Source organism: Melospiza georgiana, chromosome 7 (assembly GCF_028018845.1).
Source record: "Melospiza georgiana isolate bMelGeo1 chromosome 7, bMelGeo1.pri, whole genome shotgun sequence".
In the NCBI taxonomy this organism is placed as follows: Eukaryota; Metazoa; Chordata; class Aves; order Passeriformes; family Passerellidae; genus Melospiza; species Melospiza georgiana.
Genome location: NC_080436.1, coordinates 40,823,160 through 40,845,358, shown reverse-complemented (window position 1 = coordinate 40,845,358; position 22,199 = coordinate 40,823,160). Strand labels below are relative to the sequence as shown.

General features: G+C 37.8%; 1 protein-coding gene across 7 annotated transcripts in view; it reads left to right on the top strand.

Moving 5' to 3' along the window:
* BAZ2B (bromodomain adjacent to zinc finger domain 2B) overlaps positions 1-22,199 on the top strand; it is a 110,876-nt gene that overhangs the window by 39,003 nt on the left and 49,674 nt on the right. For 6 of the 7 annotated variants that reach the window (XM_058027643.1, XM_058027646.1, XM_058027639.1 and 3 more), the window contains exons 2-4: positions 13,053-13,208; positions 18,770-18,931; positions 19,298-19,491. In XM_058027643.1, coding sequence (XP_057883626.1) covers positions 13,055-13,208; positions 18,770-18,931; positions 19,298-19,491 — 510 coding nt within the window. In that variant the 5' untranslated portion in view covers positions 13,053-13,054. Of the gene's footprint in view, positions 1-1,200; positions 1,445-13,052; positions 13,209-18,769; positions 18,932-19,297; positions 19,492-22,199 lie in introns of those variants that run through there. The other variant, XM_058027644.1, reaches the window with a different exon arrangement.

Sequence of the window (22,199 nt, the reverse complement as noted above, 5' to 3'; positions counted from 1 at the left end):
AGTTTGGTGTGTTCCCCAGGTTGTCTTTGATGCTGCTAGATTTCTGAGAGGGAAGAATTCATTGGTTGATCCACTGCCCCCCAGCCCCTAGTATCTCTGCATCTCTCTACTGCCATACAAATGATTTTTCTTGGATTACATGTTGTGGTTCAGACGCTTGTGCTGTTATTTTCGGTCACTGTAACAGTTTCACTTGTATAAACAGATTGTCAAATAAGTTAGCTATATTGATCTCTTGCAGAAATTCTGTATTCTGTTTTTGGACCAAATACTTTATTCTAATTGCTTAGGAGAAGTGAGCTTTATTTCTGTTAGTGAAGGGTTTTTTTAGGTGGCGAGTGTTCTTATTTATTTGTTGGACCCTCTTCAGTTCCACCATGAAAATACAGTTTTTAAACGGAAGCTTGTGGAAATTAGTTTTTGGAATGATTATAGGTAGGGAACAACCTGTAATCTCTTCTCACCGAGTCATTGCCATATGTTTAGTCCATATGCGATTATATGATTTGTACAGGAAAAGTTTTTGGCAGTTTCAAGAAAAGTAATTTGAGTTGGTTTTCTTTTAAAATAGTGTTAATTAATTTTTATAATTTCTGCATTATGTTAGTAGATTTAATTGTGCTTAAATTCACATGCAGATGTGAATTCACATGATTAGAGTTTGTTTTTCTTAGTTTCAAATTTTTCCAGGGTTGTTTCAGGGTATAGTTTTGTAGCACTTTTACTTACCAAAACGACTTGGAGAGCAGTTGGTTCTGGAGACAGAGAGAGTGTTTTTGTGTGTGTGTGTAGATAGGCATAATTTACATAAAAATAGAGATTTTCCTTGGGCTTGGCATAAATGAGAAAACAATGCAGCCTGGCACTGATGCTTATGTAACACTGTGGGAAAACTTTCCTTTATAGTTCAGTTGATTTTATGTTTTTCTGCTATTTTTTCTCCTCATGTAATTAAAGTGCAGATAAAGCTGCATGTTTTTCCTGGTTTTGGTCCGTGAGCAGCTGTGTTACTGGTGATCCAAGTGCTCCACCTGCCTTTCAGTTTGTTTACCAGGAAATCAAGATGTGTAAACTGCAGGAAGCGCTGTTTGACCCTCTCCGACAGTATCTCATTACAATAATTGCTAATCTCTGAATAAGACAGCCATGTTTTATGTGTAACACAGAGGGAGCTTGTGGTAGATTTTAGATGCTTCCTTAAATACAGCTTTGTCAATGCTTGCTTGGATTTCATTTTCAGGATAGCTTTTGACAATAGGCGTCTGGCGACCTTTGGGCTCAGCGAACTCGGACATGATAGCATGTGTGCTTTCTTCCTTCTTGACTGAAAAAGAAAGCAAACAACAAAAACCTCCAAGACCAAACCCTCGGCTTGTTTTGGAGTGCTGTCACTGCTCTGTAGCGACAGGATAATGGCTACTTCCTGATTAAACCCCTCTCCACAGTAAGCTGTTTGTGTTCTTTATCTATTCTCCTGTAATGCCAAGTGTTCAGTGCTTTTCTTCTGTGCTTCCATCCCCTCCTTCCCCCCCCCGCCCCTCCTGGCCTTCCCTGGGTTAATTGTTTGAAATGTTTATAGATTGAAGAATGCAAAAAGAATATATAGAATAGCAAATTTTTTGTTTTTAAATTCTGAGACAACTGATGCTTCTTGTAATGCTTATCTGGCAGCAGTGATGAGCAAAAAACCTGATTTTCATGAGCTTAAAAAACCCCAAACCATTGAAGTCTATTTAGGTTTCAGCAAACTAGTATTAACTTTATGAAAAATTCTGATGAATACTCACTGGACAAATACAGTGACATAGAATGTGTGTTTCATGCAAATTCTAAAGTATTGGTGTTTTCATAATATTTTTATCACTTCCAGAACTGTTTTCCTGTCAAACAAACTTAGTCTTCAAATAAAGCAAAACAGCCATTTTTTCAGCCTTATATGATCATGTGAGTACTGTTTCTATCTTTATTAGAGTTGATGTGTTATTTTCACTTTAAGTAATTTCTTGGCCCTTGCTGCTGAGGACCAGGTGAGTGTGAACTATCACCCAATACCCAGGTGTGGTCTTATTTTTCTCAAGACTATCAGTCTAACAGATTTCTTGTTGTCAAACAATGGTTACAGAGTGTTTGTGGTCTTACCTGACTTGCTACGTGGGTCTACAATTTTTTTATTCTTCTTAAGGTTGGTCTTGTGTTGTGCTAGTATAAATGGCATAGCATTTGCAGTAGTGCTGTATGTACCATGATGAATGTTACTGGCGTTCTATAGCATATAATACCAGTTTGTGTTCTTGGTCATTTTGTGGAAGTTTAGAATAGCGCTAAATTAAATTTTGCAGTTCTAATTTAAATTAATAGTAAAATAATATTGTGTTCTTGGTACCAACGACTTTTTTTCTCCTTTTATAAACTAGATCATGAAAAACCTTGTAATGAATTCATTACAAAAACCTTGTAATGAATTCCTAACCAAAATAGTTGTTGCTCTTCAAAAGTCCATTTTTTCTATTATCGTATTTTACATGCAAATGAAAGGATGTACAATTTCATTTAGTAACACAGTATATCCACTATATTAACAGAAACTGGAACCAAAAATGAAACATGGAGAAAAACTATGATTCTGTTTAAAGGAAAGAGATGTTTTTATAATAGATGGGTAAATAAGACATTGAATTAAACAGCTGTTATTAAAAAACTTGTAAAGTACACAGCATATATGAGAAATGTGTTTTGTTCACTCTGGGAGAAAAATAAGTAGGTGAGGAACAGTGTTCCTTCAGCTTGAGGTAGAAAGAGGTTTTTGGACATACTTGACCTATTAGTTCACATGAGTTGTTAGCTATAGAGAAAAGGGTGTGGACAACGGAGTGGATAGAGCATGTAGATACAGGTCTATTTTAAGGAGAACAAGGCAGTAAAAATGCCATGGGGAAGAAAGGAAGAGGGATTCAACATATATTACTTTTTAAAAGGGTTCTCTTCTTGCGGGGTGGTGAAGACCTGGTATTTGGAAGCCATTGATTTGAACTGTTTTCCCCTCCAAATACCTGTGCTATATTCTGAGGATTGCTGAGGAATGCATGCCATTCTCTCTGAATCTATGACCTTTTCTTCTTGAGAACACTGACTGAAAGATAAAGGATTCACAGGATAGCCATAGGTTTTGTACAAATGCTGCCTCCCTTACAAGCCCTTTATTAATACTGTTATTTAATTTGGAAGCCAAATAAACTGGAGTACTGTCCTATCCTAATGTCTCTTACAGAACAAGATTCTATTGATTTTTTTAACAAAAGACTGAATTGCTGCTGTTAATAGTTAAAATTTATATAATATGATATTCCAGATAATTTAAGTAGTGTTTAATATTGACTATGTCTATGAAATGTCCTAGTCTGGGGACCAGCAAAACATAAATATATTGTCTTCCAGCAGGCTTCCTTGCTGTCCAACCTTCTTCTTGTGCCCCTTGCTCTGGGTGTTTTGAAAAGGTTTTCTTGCTATTTGTAATCCTTTTGCATATTCTACCTCTGAAGACACTCTTAAAGCTTGGTGCCTCACAGCTGACCTTGTTGGCTCAAGCTTCAGCTTAATTTACAGCAGTTATTCCTGCAGAGCAGGTAGAGCAGCCCTGATGGGAGCTGGAGGAGCTGCGGTGCCTGGGCTGCCTGGGGGAAGGGAAGTGTGGGAGGCAGCCGTGGCCAAAGGAGGCGGCTGTTGGTGCTGTGCAGGGAAGGGCAGGTGCTGACCCTGGCTCCAGCCCCAGGTCCCCACGGAGAGCTTCAATTGAGAGCTGGCTGGCAGCACTTGGGACTGCTTCGGCTTCTTGCTCCCACACTCCGTGAGACAGCCCCAGCTTTATCTGTCAGATACGACCATCATTGAATGCTTGCCTTTGCAGAGTTTTTTAAAGAATTTTTAAAATTTTTCAAGAATGGCTTATTTACAGTGTGTATCACTGTTAATCTTTAAAGGGTTTTCGAGCTTTGCAAGAAAACAACACATGGTGCACAGCAAGAGTGGACTCGTGCTTTAACCAGTGTTCTTTAATCATGTAGGAAAATGTAATGTTTAGCATGTGGCTTTGTTAGTGCTTAATGTCTAGATACAAGACTTGTTTCAAAGATGGAAGTATGGATGGCTTATTGTCTTCTTTCTTTCCGGTTTATGGAAATAGAATTGCGATCTGTTAGGGTTTTTTGTGTCTAGGCACATATTTCAGGTTTGTAAATAACATCAAGATGTCAGATTTGCATCTGCTTGGTTTGTAAAAATAATGTTGTGAATGGACTCAGCCAGAATAGTCTTCTGACACAGTCATACCTGCTGTGGGTTCTGTTAAGGCTTAATTTTATTTCCTTGTGTCTTAAGACCCCATTATTTTTCCTTCTAGTTATTCTATTTACCTAAACTTTAGTGGACTCTGTTGTTGTTTTCTGGGGGTTTTGTTTTGCTCAAATGTCTCGGGTTTTAAAAAAATCCTCATATCTTTCCAACTGGAAGAAACAATGAGCAAATAACATAAGAAGGATATTTTGGAAAAGGGAATGGATGCCAGTGATGAAGCTGACTCAAAACAGTGGCTGTTACGGCACGTAACGCTTCCTTCAAGAGCTGGTTCTGGGATTCCAAAGAACCATGAGAGTGTGACTGCATGAAAATGTGGAAACCATTTATCTGTGTCTCAGCCAATTAGTGGGAACTATTACATTCCTTCAAGATGACACCACAAGTTGCTTTTAGAAGTTCAAAACTGAGGAATTGGCATTCCTCAGCGATAAGTTTTTTAATCAAGGTGCCCGAACTCAGTCATTGATGTGAGAGGCTGGTAGACTTCTTCGTTCTTCCATGGGCTAAAACTAGTTTTCGCTGGCATTGGAGAACCTAATGTACAATTTAGATGTTTGGGTTTTTTTCTTTTTGCTTAAACATAAAATATTAGTGTTAGAATAATCAGACTGAAGTTTGATGCTATTCTAAAACAAAATCAGGACCCATTGCAAAGCCTAAGGCTGGTACCGGAACACATCGAAAAGATTTGTTTCTCCTGGATGCTTTTCTGAAACTCTGACTTGGTACCATAATTCATTTCTCATCAGAGTTTGCTGGTGGTCATAGTTTTTAGCAGTATTTGAAGGACTAGAATAATAACTTAAATTGTTAGGATTAAAAACTCCCAACAAACAAAAAAACCCCAAAAATCTCTAGACCATTTGTTAGGAATGGTCCATTTGCCTACCATCCTTGCCCCTGCGTACTTGTTAGAGTGTATGTGGTCTGTAAGTTCAGGACTTCAGGGTAAAGGAACCCTTTTTTCAGCATCTCATTTTTTACTGGGCAGTGCCCATGGACTTGTTCTGAACTCGTTATTTTGACACACATGGCTTTCATGCCCCCAAATAGATATTAGATTTGTAGTTATTCTTTCCCTAGATTAATTTTCCTTTAGATCATGTTTTAAAGATGAACCGAAGTTTTCTTAATGCGGTAATTTCTTTATGTTTTTTTTCCTTGCATAAAACAAAATAATACCTAGTAGGAAAACCACATTGTTTGTTGTGACTCCTTTTGAAAGTTCTTATACATATATATATTAGAGACAATACTTTAGCCTTCACAAAGTTAGGTGCTGTTTTAATGCCTTCTGTTATTATTTGGCAAAGTTAGGCAAGATTCAAATATAGAAGTACTACAAAAGGCATGTTTGGCACAAGCACTGTTGAATGTTAATGATGCCTAGACAAGCCTGTGGCAGCTTTTGCTGTCAGAGGTTCAGCAGGGCACTCCCCCTCGGTAGGTGTTTTCTCCAGCTCTGATCGTGCCTGTAATTGGAGCTAAGCCTCAGTCTTGAGCTTGAGATCAAGTCTGGCTTTTGAACTATGGGAAGAGGTGTACTATACAATGGCTAAACAGGAGCTGAGTTTCTGAGTGGCAGAATACCACCCGAAAAGCAGAAAATTTGCCTCGGACGGGTTAAAATTCAGGTTTTGAAAAAGCACAGAAAAAAAAAAGGCATTGACATCAGCTGTCCCAGTTGTTTTACTGATTTTTGAACTACTGTTGCATAGGATTTATATTCTTGGGGTTTCTGTTCTTAGGGTGGGTCAGAACCACCTTAAGAAAGAATTTTTGCTATGTATTTAAAAAATGTTGTATTGATTATCAGTATGCAAAGATTAAATAACACTTCATAACTTTTAAATTTATAGAAGTAGTTGTAGATAGCATTTTATACTATTACTTCAGTTTGTGAGGGCACTGAACAAACTAAGTCTTACTTCTTTAGAAGATGCAGTAGTACTAGAATCTGGTGCAAATGAACCCCAAGTTATTGAAGTCTCATAACTAGAATATTAAAAAGAAGATATGTGGGGAATGGAAGAGTGGACTTTTACATTGAAACCGGAAATATGTATTTAAGTTGAATGGTTAGGCATGAAAATAAAAACTGATATTCATCCCAAGACAGTATAAAATATTGCAGTGATCCGTTTGTTTTTTGGTTTGGGGTTTTTTTTTAGGAACAGAAGGATTTGTAAAACCTCATTTCTAAAATGCTAAATCCTTTGTTTTGGTTTAATGACAAAATCTGGTGAATTTCCCTCTTTGGGCCATTTACCAAACTGATGCCAGAGAATCTTTGCCTTTGAATGTTCTTCAGATGCTATTATTTTAGCCTCTGCAGTTATGACAAGAGTCTAGAGTTTGCATCAGTTTTATGTGGTACCACTCTTTATTTGCTGTTTGGAATCTGCTTAGAAGCGTTGGAATACAGATGTGTAGTGCCGTCATCTCCACTTCAGGAGCGGAATGTCCGTAAGCCTTAATGTCTGCACAGAGTTGCACTGTACAATTGCCACCCTGATATCTGCATCCTGACTGCTCCTCTGTTGGTAAAAGGAACTTACAGGATGGTTCCTTTCTTGTCATCTGAAATTTGCTGTACTGTAAGTGGCTTGGGCAGCTGCTTTTGTAGGGTGAGCATTCCTGACTGAAAGTGTGTTCATCTGTGTAAGAAGCTAATCCCACCCATCTGCTTCTGTGTTTTGAGGGTGATGGTGTCAGCTTCTCCTTTCCAAACCCAGCATAGAAGTGAAAATAAGTGAAGGGATGTGTGTTCTTAAAAAAAGTGGTAACTGCTAAACATGGAAGTATAAAGTTGATAACCTCATACAGAATAACAGATAATGCAGATAGATTTTATTTTAGGAGGGTAGGCTTTGATTAGATGTTAGGAAGAAATTGAGGGTGCTAAGGCACTGACACAGATTGGGCAGAGCCATTGTGATCTCCCCATCCCTGGCACTGTTAAAAGACAGGTTGGATGGATCTGTGGGCAGCCTCATCCCGCGGAAGGTGTCCCTGCCTGTGGTGGTGTGTGTATGTGTAATGAAATGAGCTTTTAAAGGCCCTTCCAACCCAAACCATTCTGTTTATATATTTGTTTAAACCAGACTCTTAGTTTGTTACTCTGGGTTTGAAACATTTAGGAAGGCTTGCGTCACTTCAACATTAAGTACCTGTCTGTGGTGCTATGTTGCCCCATGGATACTTAGTATGGCCGTATACTTTTTGTGGTACAGATTGGATAGGTTAATGCCCAGCATTATGCAGCTTTCAGAAATAAATTCTGAGGTTTGTCCTGAAGTGAGGCTTATGAAGGATTGTAGTTTAACCTGACTTGTGTACCTCTCCTCCCTCCATGGAATGTAAAGGAAGTGAATTATAATGCCCTCTGTCATTTGTGACTATTCTTTCTTTACCAGGATCATGAAAATTACAAAATGTGCAAGTGCAGAAATACTCAAAGTTATGTTTATTTCTAATGGAAAGCAACATGGTTACTTGTTCATTGATCTTAAAAGTTGGGTCTGCTTTGAAGTTGCTCTTAGTAAGTCACCTGATCTGGGTAAAGTTAAAACAAATACATATGGAATTGTAATCTCTATGGGATTTTAGGAATGTTTTGACTGTTGTGGATTCTAATGTGATAAACAATGAGTTGTCATATCACCATTTGAATATGGGTGATGTGAGTCAGGGGAAGGCTATAAAGCCCATTTGGAACATAACACAGGAACGTACAGTCTGCCTCACACAGTATAACTGGCAGTTAAGTATTAAGTGTATTGGTGCATAAAAGTGTCTTTGTATGATATCTTTGAAACACAAGCCAATCATGCTTTTGATTGACAAAAAAAGGTTTTATTGTGGTTGTTGATTGAATAAAAGAAGTTTTGCTATGGTGGCTTTTTTCCCCAGAGAATTTTACATAAAGTACTTAGTGCAAATTATTCAAAGTGATACAATTGCAGTGACATTCTGCAAAATTTGCAATATGTATCAGTTAACTTGGCTTTTCTGGTTTGTACAATATTTGAGACAGTGGATCTCACTAAGTGTATAGGCACTTTTATTTGAGTTTAAAAATCTCAATGTGTAGAACACCATAGCAGCAGTAGACTGTGTGTTGGAAGGTTTGTGACGAGGCCTTGTCGGCAGAGCACGGAGCATCAGCAGGAGCCTCTGGTGGCCATTGTGTAAGGAGCTGCACCCATTCCTGTGGGTACCTCACTTCCTTCTCACCTGAGGTTTGGTCAGCGTGCTTGCTTGTTCTGTGGGTGTTTTTTGTCACACCGCTTGTTTTGAACCCACTCCTCCTTGGTTCTGTGGCCCTTGTGGAAGGTGTGGAATGCACGGGTACTGCATGGCCTGCTGAGTCACCTCTGAGCTAGCACCCATGCTCTGTGATCACCTTCTGAGCATGACCTTTTTGGACACTGCATTTTGCATTTGTGATGTGCTGCACTGTGTGTTCTGGGACTCTGATGTGCTTCTCTTCATCACCTGCAATATTTCTGGCAGGGGAGCACTCATTGACACGAGAACTAGTGGCAGACTGACAGTGTTATGATGCAATGAAATACCTTGCTGTAAGGCAAGAGCATTGTGGGACTCTTCTATAGTTTGGGGTCAAAATTTTACAAATTTCACTTGTCATTGAGAAAAACTGAAGTGTATTTTTACTCAACTTCTTTTTTCACTGTGTTAGAGGTAATAATTGAAAAAAGGAAGCAGTACATGGGAATGTAGTAGCTAAACTGGAATTTGGAGATGAGTTTAGTGTTTAGATGTCTTCAAAGCATACTTCATAGTATTCACACATCCCTGCTAACGTTGATAGGATAAGAGTAGGAAAAGAGTTTCTCTTCTGCATTAGGGTACATTTCCATGAAGGTTTTGAGCATAGAATAGATAGGTGATTGACTGTAAAGAAATTTCAACCTGATATATTTGAAAATCATTTGACTGTTGTTTCCTTCAGTAAATATTTTTTTTAGTGTTTCTATTTTTACTAAACAATAGTAATTTTTTCCCCCCAAAATACAACATTTTTCCTGTGTAAAGCTTCACATACTTCCCCTCTTTGTTCCTTTTTACTAAGAGATTACTTTCTGTTTTCATTCATAAGTTGCATTAATGATGATTATTCACCATAGGAAATTCTGGGAAAATAGCTGGAGTTTCACACAAAGCATTGGGAGGAACTGACATAAATCACTACACCAGGAAAATTTTAAAAAGTAATTTTCTTCTTAGTTTTACTTGATGTTTTTTGTCTTTGACAAATATGAGAGATTAGTAAATGGCAGTTCATAACTATTGAGTGACAAAATAACTCCAATGAAACAAATGTCTCACTTGAGGTTAAAAAGGATATGGATCTGTTGTAACTGGTATGGACTTTTTAGTCACAGAATGCATTAGGTCTATAGTGTAATTATTGCTGATCCTGTCTAATGACTGTTTTGGGGATTATCTCTTTTGGAGTTAGCCATCTGCTGTGGTTAGAGTAATTAAACATAATTAAGGGTTAACTTAGTTTGAAATCAAAACTATGTATGTCTCTAGGAGAAGAATGTAAATTTCTTCCATTCAAAATAATTCTGAAATACCAATATTCCAGTTCTCTATTAGAGACATTAAACAAGCAGCTAAAACAAAGTTTGAAAAAGCACCCTCTCAAAAAGACCTCTCGGACCCCTACAAGCTGAAATAAAAGGAGCCGGGTGGGGGTGAGAGAGAGAGGAGAGCCTTAAAAGGGCAGCTTATTACTGTTGTCCCAGTCCTTATTTGATCAGACAGATGGCCTATGTTAGTTAAAAGCTTGCAAGTGTAGCTATATTTACTTTTCTGTATTTAAAAAGTATTGATTTGCCAAGGATGTCTTATTTATGACTCAAGTATAGATTGCTTGTAGGTGGTTCCTAACTGTGCTTATTTATAAAATACTTCAGATGTTCACATCTGAGAAACTCCAGGCCTGCCAGCCTGACCTCAGTGCCCAGGAAGGTTATGGAGCAGATCATCTTGGGTGTGGTCACAGGCGGCGCATGCAGGAGGCCCGGGGAGCAGGCCCGGGCAGCAGGCCTTTGGGAAAGACAGGTTCTGTCACACCACCCTGATCTCCTTCATAGCCCGGTGACCTGACTAGAGAATTAGGGGAAGGCTGTGCATGTGCCTGCCTGGACTTCAGCAAAGCCTTTGGTGCTGTCTCCCACAGGATTCTCCTGGAGAAACAGGCAGCCCTCGGCTCGGACGGGTGTACTCTTTGCTGGGTTAAGATCTTGCCTCCCCCCAGCTGGTTCGGGAAAGAATTTCCTCAGAGACAAGTGGAAAAAACCTGTTGATTTAGCAGGCAAAGCACTCCCCCGGCACACAAAATGAACAGTTCTGGATGACAAAACTCATTTGCTGCTCTGAAGAGACGACAAATTCAGAAAGTCTCTGGTGGGTGGTTGCTCTGTATCAGTCCCTCTGGCACTGGGAAAGGCTGCAGAGAAGGCCCCAGCAGGCTGCAAAGTGTGAGCTCTTGGTGTTTCCTTGGGTTCCAGTCTGGAGCAAGTCCGAATGGTTGCAAGAAAAGGGAAAGAAAAACAGTCCAGGGAAACCTCCGACTGGCTTTTAGCTAGCTAAACTAACTAACTAAGTAAAAAGCAAAAGGAGCGTGGTATCCATGCCCAGACATCTTCAGTGTTCCCGCAGACTGTGGAAGAGGAGTCCAGTCTCTGATAACAAAAATCTGCACTTCTTCTCCCCGCCTTCGCTCTCAGCCAGTCTTGGGGACACAGAATATAATATCCAGCATAAACAGAACACAAGCATAACGTCACCCTTGGACATTGATTCATGATAAATTGGACTGTAAAGAGTAAAAGCAGTGAAGTCTTTAGGTGCTGTTGAGAGTGGAGTGGCTGTTTGCAGTTGGTACAGAGGGTAGGCAATTCTGTATGACAGACTACAGACTGTACCTCCCATGTTAGCAGTATTTACTTTCCCAAAGTAGTATACTTTGTTCTGCTAGCCTGCAAAGCCTGGAGACTTTCCTCATGCATACAAATTGCAGTGTATAAAAACTATTAGTGACAAGGAATGAACAATTTAGTTGAAATGGGCGCAGTGTATCTTCACAGTATTTTGTGTTTCTCCATTGATTTTGCTTTTGTATTTGCTGTGGCTTTTTAAATTTAATTTTTACTGTCTGAGACAACCAAGGATCTACTTTCTGGAGAGGCAGGTAACAGGTTTTATGCTGTCTTTCAAGTGTGCATTTGTGAAGTCACTGTTTAATACAGCTTTGGATCAGAAGTGCTGCTTAACATACCAGTTTTCTAAGTTGTTTAAAATAGAATTTAGAAGAGTGTGTCTTTCTTGTGTATTTGGCGTTCTGTTTTACAAAATCTCATTTTCACTGGGAATGAGATTTTATTAGTTGTTTCATTTAGGTTCAGTTCTTACCCCTCAGGTTTCAGGTGTAAATCTGAGACAGGGTGTTGCCTGTGTCCACGAGGGAGACTCCATGACAGGAACAGGTTTCTTGGAAGTTTCCCAGTTAGGAGTTCAATGTGCTTAGTCTCATGGCATTTTTAATAGGACAGGGACTTTGGAATTTTTTCTCCACCTTATTTATACTTGATCTTGACTCACCATCATCTGCTGCTCTGGCAGATTGAGTCAGACAGTCCGTTGATGCTGCTACCACTGTGAAAAGACATCATTGGCATGGCTGCACTTCTTAAGTATTTGAGAAACCGCTTTACAGAATATGCTGAGTTGGAAGGGACCCACAAAGATCACTGAGTCTAACTCCTGGCCCTGCACAAGTCTGTCCCCAAGAGCCACACGATGTCCCTGAGAGTATTGTCCAAACACTTTTTCTAGTGTTTCTAATAATAATGTTACTGTCTGTTTCTCTTAAAATACACATGCTTGTTCCATGAGATAAGTCTGGTGGCTTTGGATTTAGACAATTCATGGCACAGATAAATGTCTTATTTTGTATGAAAAGCTCACCAGGAAACAACACCACCACCACCAGAAACTCCTAGCAAATTACAGGCGTTCTTGTTCTTATATTATCTCACCATAATTGCTGAGTCTTTTCTTAAATTAAGAGTCTAGATATGGGCATTTTGGCATGCAGTACCGGTTGTTTAAAGTTGTCTGTCAGAGGGCAGTGAAGAGCAGGGCTGTTCTGCAAGGAGGAGTAAGCTGGCAGTTGAGGATTACACAGGCAGGGCTTTTGCCTGCTCCAGCACAATGCTGCTCACGCGGTTAGACAGAATAGTGGAATCTGTCATGCCCAGCATCTGTCTGGTTGCCTGATGAGAAGTAGCAGAAAATGGGAGCTGATGCCATCCTAGAGGGCGGCTATAGCATGTGATGTAGCCAAGACATAGGGGCACAGGCAGGCTGCAAGAGTGACGGGCTGGCTCTGTCCAGCCTGAGCTGAGTTGGAGCTCCTGAGCACAGAGTGTGGTAGCGGCATTCAGGGTGAAAGGTGATGTAACTCTGAACAGCAGTACCAAATTCCCACAGTTCTGCAGCTCTGCTGAGTTCCCTGACAGATGGGTGCTGTTAGTGGGCTGTACCTGTCATGGAAACCTCTTGAGAATTTAGTGCAGATCCTGAGACACAGTCAGCACAGACTGTCCCTTGTGGTTTCCCGTGCTGCCATAGAAGACAGATATTTATCTTCTCTCTTCCAGATATGGAGTCTGGAGAGCGGTTAACGTCCTCATCAGTCTCCTCTACTACAGCTGCTTCCACTCCAGCATCTTCTACACCGTCGGTCACTTCAGAAGTATCGAAAGGTGGCCTTTCCTCTGGAGCCGCGACACTGAGCTCCACAATCAACACGTGTGGTAAAAATGACTCAAGTCTATATTGCAATGTCATTGTAGTGTTTGTCAGCACTTGTAATCATTATTACAAGTCAAACGTAATAAGGTTGCACAGATGCATCCAAGAAAAATGTCTGAGGTTTTTTGTTTTGCCAAGTGGCGTTCATTTGCTGTGAATACATTTTAAATAGGTACTTACTTATTGAAGGAATGAAATTAATTAAAAATTACTATTTAATATGTGGAAAAAAAAATTCCGTTTGCAAGGCTGCCTTGAAAGTGAGGATCAAATAAAGGGTTCATCTAGCAAACTCTGCACCATTTTCAGATTAAGCTGTAATAATCAGCTTCTTGAACGTACATCTTGTTCTCATCTTTTAAGTCCAGCCCATACTGTAGTTTTACATTTGGACGAGTAGTTTCTTCTAATGGAGCTTGAAATGGAAAAGATAAATGTCACAGTCTTGGGTAATCTTGACTAGAGTGAAATATCTTACCTTGAATCAGAAATATGTATGGAAGATTTCTCCATGCAAGAATCTAATTTTTGCGATTGAAACTCCCATTTCAGCTGAACGATGCAAACGTCATCCACAGAAAAAGAAATGGTAAACTCTTCCCTGCTGTTTCTCACTTAACTGTTCATAAACAGATCTTTTTTTGGAGAACATTGTTTCTGTTAGGCTGATTCTTGAATGATATATGGTAAATAGGAAGTTTTTTCAGCTTAAATTAATGGTATTCTCCTGTTTTCAGAAAAAACTCTGTTCTCGCAGCAAAATGAGCAAAAGTATATTCTCCAAACTGATACAACTTGATAATAAGTAATGGTAGATTCCAAGTCCCCAATTTCTCCTGCATTTGTTTGTTTGTAGCTGCCCCAAGAAACTGAAACCGGAATGTCTCCAGACCTAGAGTTATGTCTCAACTATTTATTTTAATTTCTCTAAAATCAGCCAGAAAATTCTTAACTAAAACTCTTCTGGAATAAATAATGAAGTCTTTCATTTTCCAGTACCCCACTAAAGATTCATCTCCAAAAGAATTTTTGGTCTATATTCATTAGCCCATGCCACTTAAAATGGGTTTCTTTGGTGGTTCCTAGAATGTAGCAGGAGTAAATTTCCATATGGCTGTGAATGTATAGTCCTAACCTGAGGATTTCTGTGACTCATTTACCTCTCCTTGCTGCTTTTGCTGTATGCATATTACATCATGTAATTCTGTATCTACTGTTAAGGTTCTGTGCATTTATAGGGATATGTACTTGGTCTGCCAAAATACAGTAAGACTGAAGCAGATGAATAATGTAATAAAGGTACTAAACTGGCAGTTTTGTTCTTCATTATGAAGCACAGCTAGTTCTTTAGTAAAGGCCTTTTAAAAATTCTGTTCTCATCTTTTAATTTTAAAAAAGTGTAATTTCTGTCTGGTAGCTAATAGTTAAAAAGACTGATAGTAATTACCAGCATTCTTTTTTTTTTTGATGGTCAGATTGTTTGCCTGGCTGCATCTGATGTTTAAGAGCATACATAATTTTTCAAGGGCACTTTGTCTTCCTAAAACCAAGCTGGAATGTAGTTTACTATCAATACCATCAGTTTTATTTATGAGTATGTCTGTTTCGCTGCTGACACAGTGCACTGTGGTTTACTGTTGTATCCACTGTGAAAAGGTTCCACCAAGTGTTTATGCTGCCAGCCAGCTGCGTGTCTCGAATTTACAAGATACTCTGTAGCCAAGATAGACTGTATACTAGCCAGTTCTAAACTGCAGTGTTCTTCACTCCTGTAATATTTAAAAAAACCCAAAAATGTCTGCCAAACAGGTAATTGAATTATCTTCAAATTTAAAAATGCATTTCTCTAGTATCTAATAAAATAATTTTTTAAGAATGAGCAATTATTCTTACTAAGAGAAGGTAATGCATCTTAATGCATGAGATTAGAGAGGTTCTTTTTAGCCCAAAAAGATCTCTTTATTTTCTTTGGAGCAATCAGTAGTCTATGAAGTAGTCTCTGCAATAAACTTGATTGCATACCATGTCAGGTGCCCATGATACATGATGAGTTAGAACTGGAAGTCTTCATGCTTTGCCAGGGAGATTAAAATACACGTAAATTATTTTGGCATATTCCCAGGTCAGAAAGACAGAGCACCTCTGTGAAACCATTGTGGAATATATCACATACTGTTAGTTTAATTGATTAATTTGCACTAGTTCCTGAATAATTAAAGCATTCTAGTCTAGTGAACAGAGATTTTATTTGATTTCTTCATATCCACCCATTGCTGAAAATAAGGTGCATTGGAAAAGTAAATTGCCTCTGGAAAGAGGTTTACATTCACCCTCATGAGAATGTTATCAACTTTGGAGGAACATAAATCAATAGCTTTTTCTCTAAATAAAACCATAATTCAGTGTTTTGTCTTTATGAAAAGCAATAATACTAGTGTGAAACCATTCTAAGCTGAACTTTTAAGCTGTATTGTTTTGATGTTATCAGAGCTGGAAAGTCTTTAATTTTTATTTTTCAAAAAAGGGAAGTTCATTAACTTTTTATTAAATAACAAAACTTTGTTTTTTCTCAGACCAGAAGCTGTTTTTGGTAGAGCAAAATTGTTCAGTCTTATTTGGAGTTCCCTATTTCTCCATAATGAGATCCATAACAATTTTAAAATTGTGTACATAAATGCACAAAGTCATTCCTTGTTAGTAAGAGACCAGGATTGTTGAAGTGTATTTTGCCCTTTGGAATAATGCTTTCAGTCATTTATCTGTGCAGTGGTTAGTAGAATTTAAAAAATTGTGCTCAAAAATATTTAACCTATTTAAAAGTAAGACAATGTTAAGGACTGAGATTTAATATGAAATTTACCTATGCGGAGCATGTTTAAGTTAGTAACTTCAAGAGTGAACATTAAAATAGGAAAATTAAGGAAATACTATAATTATTTGGTAAGCAGACTGTTAGTATTTTCATGAGATAAGAAAGAGGGGAAACGTCATCACAGTTCAGTGTAGTGTTACAAGACTTCTACCATTTTTTGTTGGTGTTTTATTACTTCCACATGTTTAAATGTGTATTTTAAAATGGATGACTTCTCTTTCCTAGATACATTAGGTAATGATTTAGATAGCACATTTAGTATGTCTTCTCTCAAGGCCATTACAGTGTGTAGTATAGTGTACAGAAAGCTGCACTTTCTCTATGATTGATGAACAATCTCAAAGATTCTTTTGACTCGGAAAGTCTTCAGAGTATTATGAAACTTTGCAATGCAGTGTTGCTCATCAGCATGATTGGGAATCACCACTGTGGTCTGTGAGAGAGAAGCATTGCAGAAGAAGATACATAACTGAGGTTTGGGTTGGTTATGGTTGGTTTTTGGGTCTTTTTTGTGATAATTTACAAAGTGATGTTAAAGCCATTTGAACTAAATTCAGCAAGTGTAGACCTGAAACATGATGCTTTTAAACTCATGTTAGAAGCTTAGACAAATACTCTACACATCACCTGCAATAGTTAGCATCAATGAAGTGAAAATCCCTTCTTGTCTTGGAGGAAGGAAAAAATGGCACCTGAACCAGAAATGTGAAATCAGTAAGAGGAATTTCCCTGCACTGTCTATGTAGTATTCCCATTATGTTGCCTTGTAGTTGCTACCTTGTAGTTGCTAATAAATGAAAAATCCTAGTGAATGCCCTTGTGTTCCTAACACCTAATAGGATGAGTTACTACAGTCAGGAACTCATTCCAGAATTATTCCTTATATACACAAACACAGTAATAATGTTGAAAACATGTAGAGGGAGAAGTAGGATTAGTAAGTTAATGGTTTGTGTGTAGAACTCCACCAGAAGCATGGTCAGTGTGCAGGGGCCTTTGTTGCTAACGGGAGTCTTCTGGAAAACAGGGAATGCTGGTCTTTCTTATGCTGTCCTTTTGGATGTGAATGCTCTTTCTATTAAAGGGTGGCATGCATGAATTTAATGTTCTTTAATGTCAGTCTTTTCCTGCTTTTTATCTCCATTAGGGACTACATTGTTCTTCTGGTTATGTATGCTTTTACAGTCTGAGAATTACATTATTTGTTTTCTGTACTTGTGTTCAGGCTATCTCTAAAGCTGTAGTTCTGAAACTCCTATGAGATTTCCTCTACCAGGATTACAGAATTTCTAGGCCTTTGATTTTTGTTTGTCATCTTAGCTATTGTATATTCTTACTTTGTCCTACCCTGTGAATATATGCTGACTTGCCTGCTCTCTTCTGTGCTGCCCTTCCCCAACCTTCCAGTGTGTAGCAGCTCAAATAGCTTCTCTATTTACTCTTTTCTGGTCACTTCCTCTGTTCATTTTCCTTTTCACATATTTTCCTTTCTGTATTGACTTCAATATCCTTACTGTTTAAGGTAAGCATAGGTCTAACTATGCTTACATTTTGCATGTAATTTTTAGTCTGGTTCATCTAGCTTTAGTGCTCCCACTAAGACCACATTGCCGCTCTCTTCTCCCCTGCCTCTCACCACCACCCTTGCCCTTGAAGAGGGCTGGAGGCACAAAAAGCCAAGGTCACAGGTTGAGATAAGTACAATTTATGGAAACAGAGATGAGATAAGAAAACAAATATTAACATCAGCAATACTGACAGAGGATATAAGAAACAAACTATTCAAATGGAACCCCGCCCATCCCAACAATAGACAATTACTAACTTCTGCCGCTGGTGCGCCAGCTGGGAAGAGAGCCCTTCTCCCTGGAAGAGTCCCTTTCACCTGCCAGTGGTGTGAGACTTATTTGAATAACCTTTGGGTCCTGGCCATGCCCCGTCCCAACGACTGCAAAAACTAACCCTGTCCTGGCTGGAACCAGGACAGCTCTTCATCACATCTGATCTTCATCTTGTCTTCCAGCCTCCCAGTCTGAGAGATGGCATAACGCATAGTGAAGTTAGAAGCAGATCACCAGTTAATACTAGGGTATTTGAATAGGGCTGTTACAGGAAAAAAAATAGAGGCAGCTTTTTTTGCAATGCAGTGTCAAACTCAAGCATAGAAACCTCTTGCAGTGGCGGTAGAGTTACCATTGGGTAGCTAGCAGTTCCTCTGTTTAATAGATGTTCTCATGGGGAACAGCTTCAGATGTGGTTTTGTGGTGGAGGCCTCGGAGTATTGCAAGACTCAGATTGCAGAGGTGACTGAAAGCTGTTGTGTTACTTTGTAGTTCCAATATAGGAAGAGTGCTGAGATAATAATAAATGTTAAAGGTGAATACTGATTCAGTTCATAAGACTAGCAGTTTCACTTTGGGGTGATCAGTGTCATATAGCTTTCTATTAAGTATTAATTTTCAGAATGCATTTAAATAAAACTGCATTGCAATCTTTATCAGCATGGCTTTAATGACTTAAGACCAGAGTTGCTTCAAGAAATGTATGTCATTGAGAAGTTCCTTAATGTTTTGTTTTTACTTCTAGATTGAGTAAATCTGCTCTGAATTAGGCACAGCAGTATGGTTACTGAAATACTTAAATACAGCATTAGAACAACTGAAGTTTGTTTTTATTTCCTTTGTGGTTCAGAATGGTGGCGAACAGCAGACACACACTCTCGTCCTGGGGCAGCTTTTTTCCCACCGCTCTTGGGAATTCCCACATTGTTTGCTCCTCCTGCACAGAATCATGATTCTCCTTCATTCCACTCAAGAGCTACAGGAAAAAGTAGTCGGAGTAATACGGACAAAGGTAATGGCTGGAAGTAATTGTATTGAACTTCTGCACATGCAGAAAAATGTGGAATTTGACCTTTACTTTCCTCATTTTTCCCATTCCTAAATAGTTCCATAAAAATTGGTTCTGTTAGGTAAGGATGATACATATCAAGTATGTGTTTGGCCTTTAAATCATGGATGCTCTGTATGATTAAACTAAAATAACTCCAAATCAGAGTGACACTTAGATGACAAATTTTAATATATGTGGCAAGTAGCTTGTAAGTATCTAGGATCTTGTTACATGTCTATGGAAGTTAGGTGACTGGAGCATTTCAAAGAAGTTATCTGTTACTTCAGATTTATTTTAAATGTCACTTTGTAAATCTGTCATCTTTAGGTATGAATGGATCACTGAATGGCAACAGTACCAGTGCGGTCTCAGCTCTGAGCACATCCGTGCTCTCCACTAGCATTGCAACATCGGCAGGACCAGTGAAAAATGTGACCTCAGGAGCTGGGGGACGCAAATACAACCAGGAGCAAAGCAAAGTTCAGCTTTTGGACACCAGGGCTGACAAAATCAAAGACAAGGTAGATGCGCTGAAAGAAACTGAAGAGTCAGACAAAAAAATTGATATGCTAAGTGTTCTGCACACAGGAGCATTTTTAAGCGTTCTTTCTGAGTACAGAATGTTTTGGGTTCTTCTGATCTATTAGAGCAAGATCTGTCTCCCTGTCTCTGTAGGGATGTTTTGCGTGTATTGGTGTTTGAAATTTTTTAAAATTGTTTGGGGTTTTTTTGACATACTTATGAACAAAAAGGTTACTATTAGTGCTAATTTCACAAGTTAATAAGTTAATAGCAGTGTCCAAAACCTTGTTTCATTTAATTTATCTAATTTTTAAAAAATTGTATTTTAAACACCAGTATTTGATATTTATTACAGTATATATACGCATATTATTTATTACAGTATATATACGCATATATATTGGTATTACGATTATAATATTATCGATTACTTCTATGGATTTAATTAGGTTTTCATGTATCGTATAAAACCAGAAAATTTTTAGATGTTAAAAGTGCTTTTCTGTAAGCCATTTTCTATTTATCAGAAGAAAGAACTATTATTCACTGCTATGTTTCAGCAATAATCTTAGCCATCTAATATGAAAGACATGAGTAGTCTCAGTGAGTTAGTAAACCTTATATACTGACCTAAGCTCTCTAAGAACTTTGCTGCTCTTGGAATCAAAACTATTAAAGCAAAACACAGAAAATGGTGTACTGGGAAGGTGATTACTGTCAGAATAAAAGCTAAGGGAGTAATTCTTTACCGATAGCCATCTAGGCCAAAATCTTTTTCTTTCTTTCTTTATATCTATTTATTTATTTTTGTTTTGTGAGTGAATTGGCTTTCTTGCTTTCTTTCTGTTACTGAACTACATTCAGTTACCAAGTCCAAATGTTTGAAGGTGAGAGGTTGGCATTTTCAAAGGACAGCTGGTGTTTGATATATCTTCGTAAAAATAGGGGTTAGCACTGAAATGGCTACTTATAATTGTGTAGTGATATACAATGTTTAGTATATGGACAATAGGAAAATTATTAAGAATATTTTCTCTCAAAACACTCTTCATGTTCAACAGTTGACACCTTTTGAAAGTATTAAGCTAGTTAAAAGTATTTGGGAAATTGTTGACTTTTTTCAGGCTTAAATGTTAAAAATGACTCTTTCTAAAATTCTGCTTTTATCCTGGGTATCTACATGCAAAATTTATCTTTCTTTCTGTGGTGCAGAGGTAAAGCTTTTTCAGATAGTGTTTCTGTATTTCTGACTATTACTATTACTACAGTTGGGCAGGGTACCCATTACATTTCTGTTTTACTACTCTAAACACCTTCCCAAAAGGTACTTTTTGAATTTTTGCTTTATTCAGAAAATTTTACTTATTTTTGGCCATTGTTTGTTTGTGTTTTTGGTTGGTTGGTTGGTTTGTTGTTTTGGTTCCTTTCTCCCTTTTTCTGTCAGGATGTCTGTCAGCATTGTTGTCTTCTCCTTTGTGTTACCTTTCATCTTTAAGTATAAATTTGATGCTGTTGATAGATTTCTTGATGCAAGCACTGATTTCAAACTCCAGTTTTATTGACTAAATACTGAGGTGCTATAAAAGGATGGATTTGATGTGCAAGTACCTTTCTTAAGAATGTTGTGTTCCATATCTTGACTTTTAAGTCCTTTGTCTCATGCCAATAAATGTCAGGTTGTCTTTTTTTAAAGTTCCTGTAGTAAATTTTGAAATACTGAAATGGAGCTTTTGTTCCTAATCTTACTTGATATGCTGATGTTCATAGCTTCTTTTCTTCTGAAACTTTTATGAGGTAAATGGCATTTGTCAGTGTAATGATTTGAGCAACCTTTTATATCAAAACAGAAATTACTCCAAATGAGAACTCTAATATGGTGATGATTATGGTTATTAAAGCTGAGCTTTGTACAAGTGATGTTGTGCTTTTAAATTTCTAAGTGTAAAACTTGTCTTTTCTTAAAAGCATGTCTTATTTTAAAACCTTTTAATATACTTTTCTAAAAGTTCTTTTATTTAGGGTTTTAGTTTTTTAGTATTAATCTTCTGATTTCATCAGTCATCTCCTTAGTTGTAATTTCTTTTTAGGGATGGTTTCTAAAAAAACCTGCTAAAATATTTATTTAGTTTTAGGAAAAAAAGAAAAAGGCAAAGCTGATACCAAGGTGTTTTTACAGTTGATGAAAATCTAGGGTTACTTTCGAAATAATGTATTTGTCAGAGTATTTCAGCAGATTCTGGTCCATTTTTCAGAAGCAAGTCCCAGAAGCAATTTGGTGAACATACTCTTTTCAGTCCTCAAGACTCTACATTGCTGTACAGCCCATACTGTGAAAGTAGCTAAATGAATGCATCACTGAAACTTTCGATAAACCTAATGTTTGTTTTTCTTTCTGTGCTAACCTGTACCACAAGTTTTGGGCATGAATTTTTTTGTAATTGGCACATTCTGTGGAGGTTTACTAGACCCAAATTCTAGGTCAATGTTCTAGGCCTAAATTTGGCATTTTATGCCAAATAATATAAATTTGATGTAGTCATGTCAGCAGTGGTCAGAAAAAGACTTCAGTGGAACTTTGCGACTAATTTTAAATTTTCATCACCTTGTGAAGCACTTTTTCTTTAAGCATTGCAGATCACTTTTCTCCAAAGTCTCACTCTTCTTTGTTTCAAAGATTATGTGTCATAATAAGATTACATAACAGATT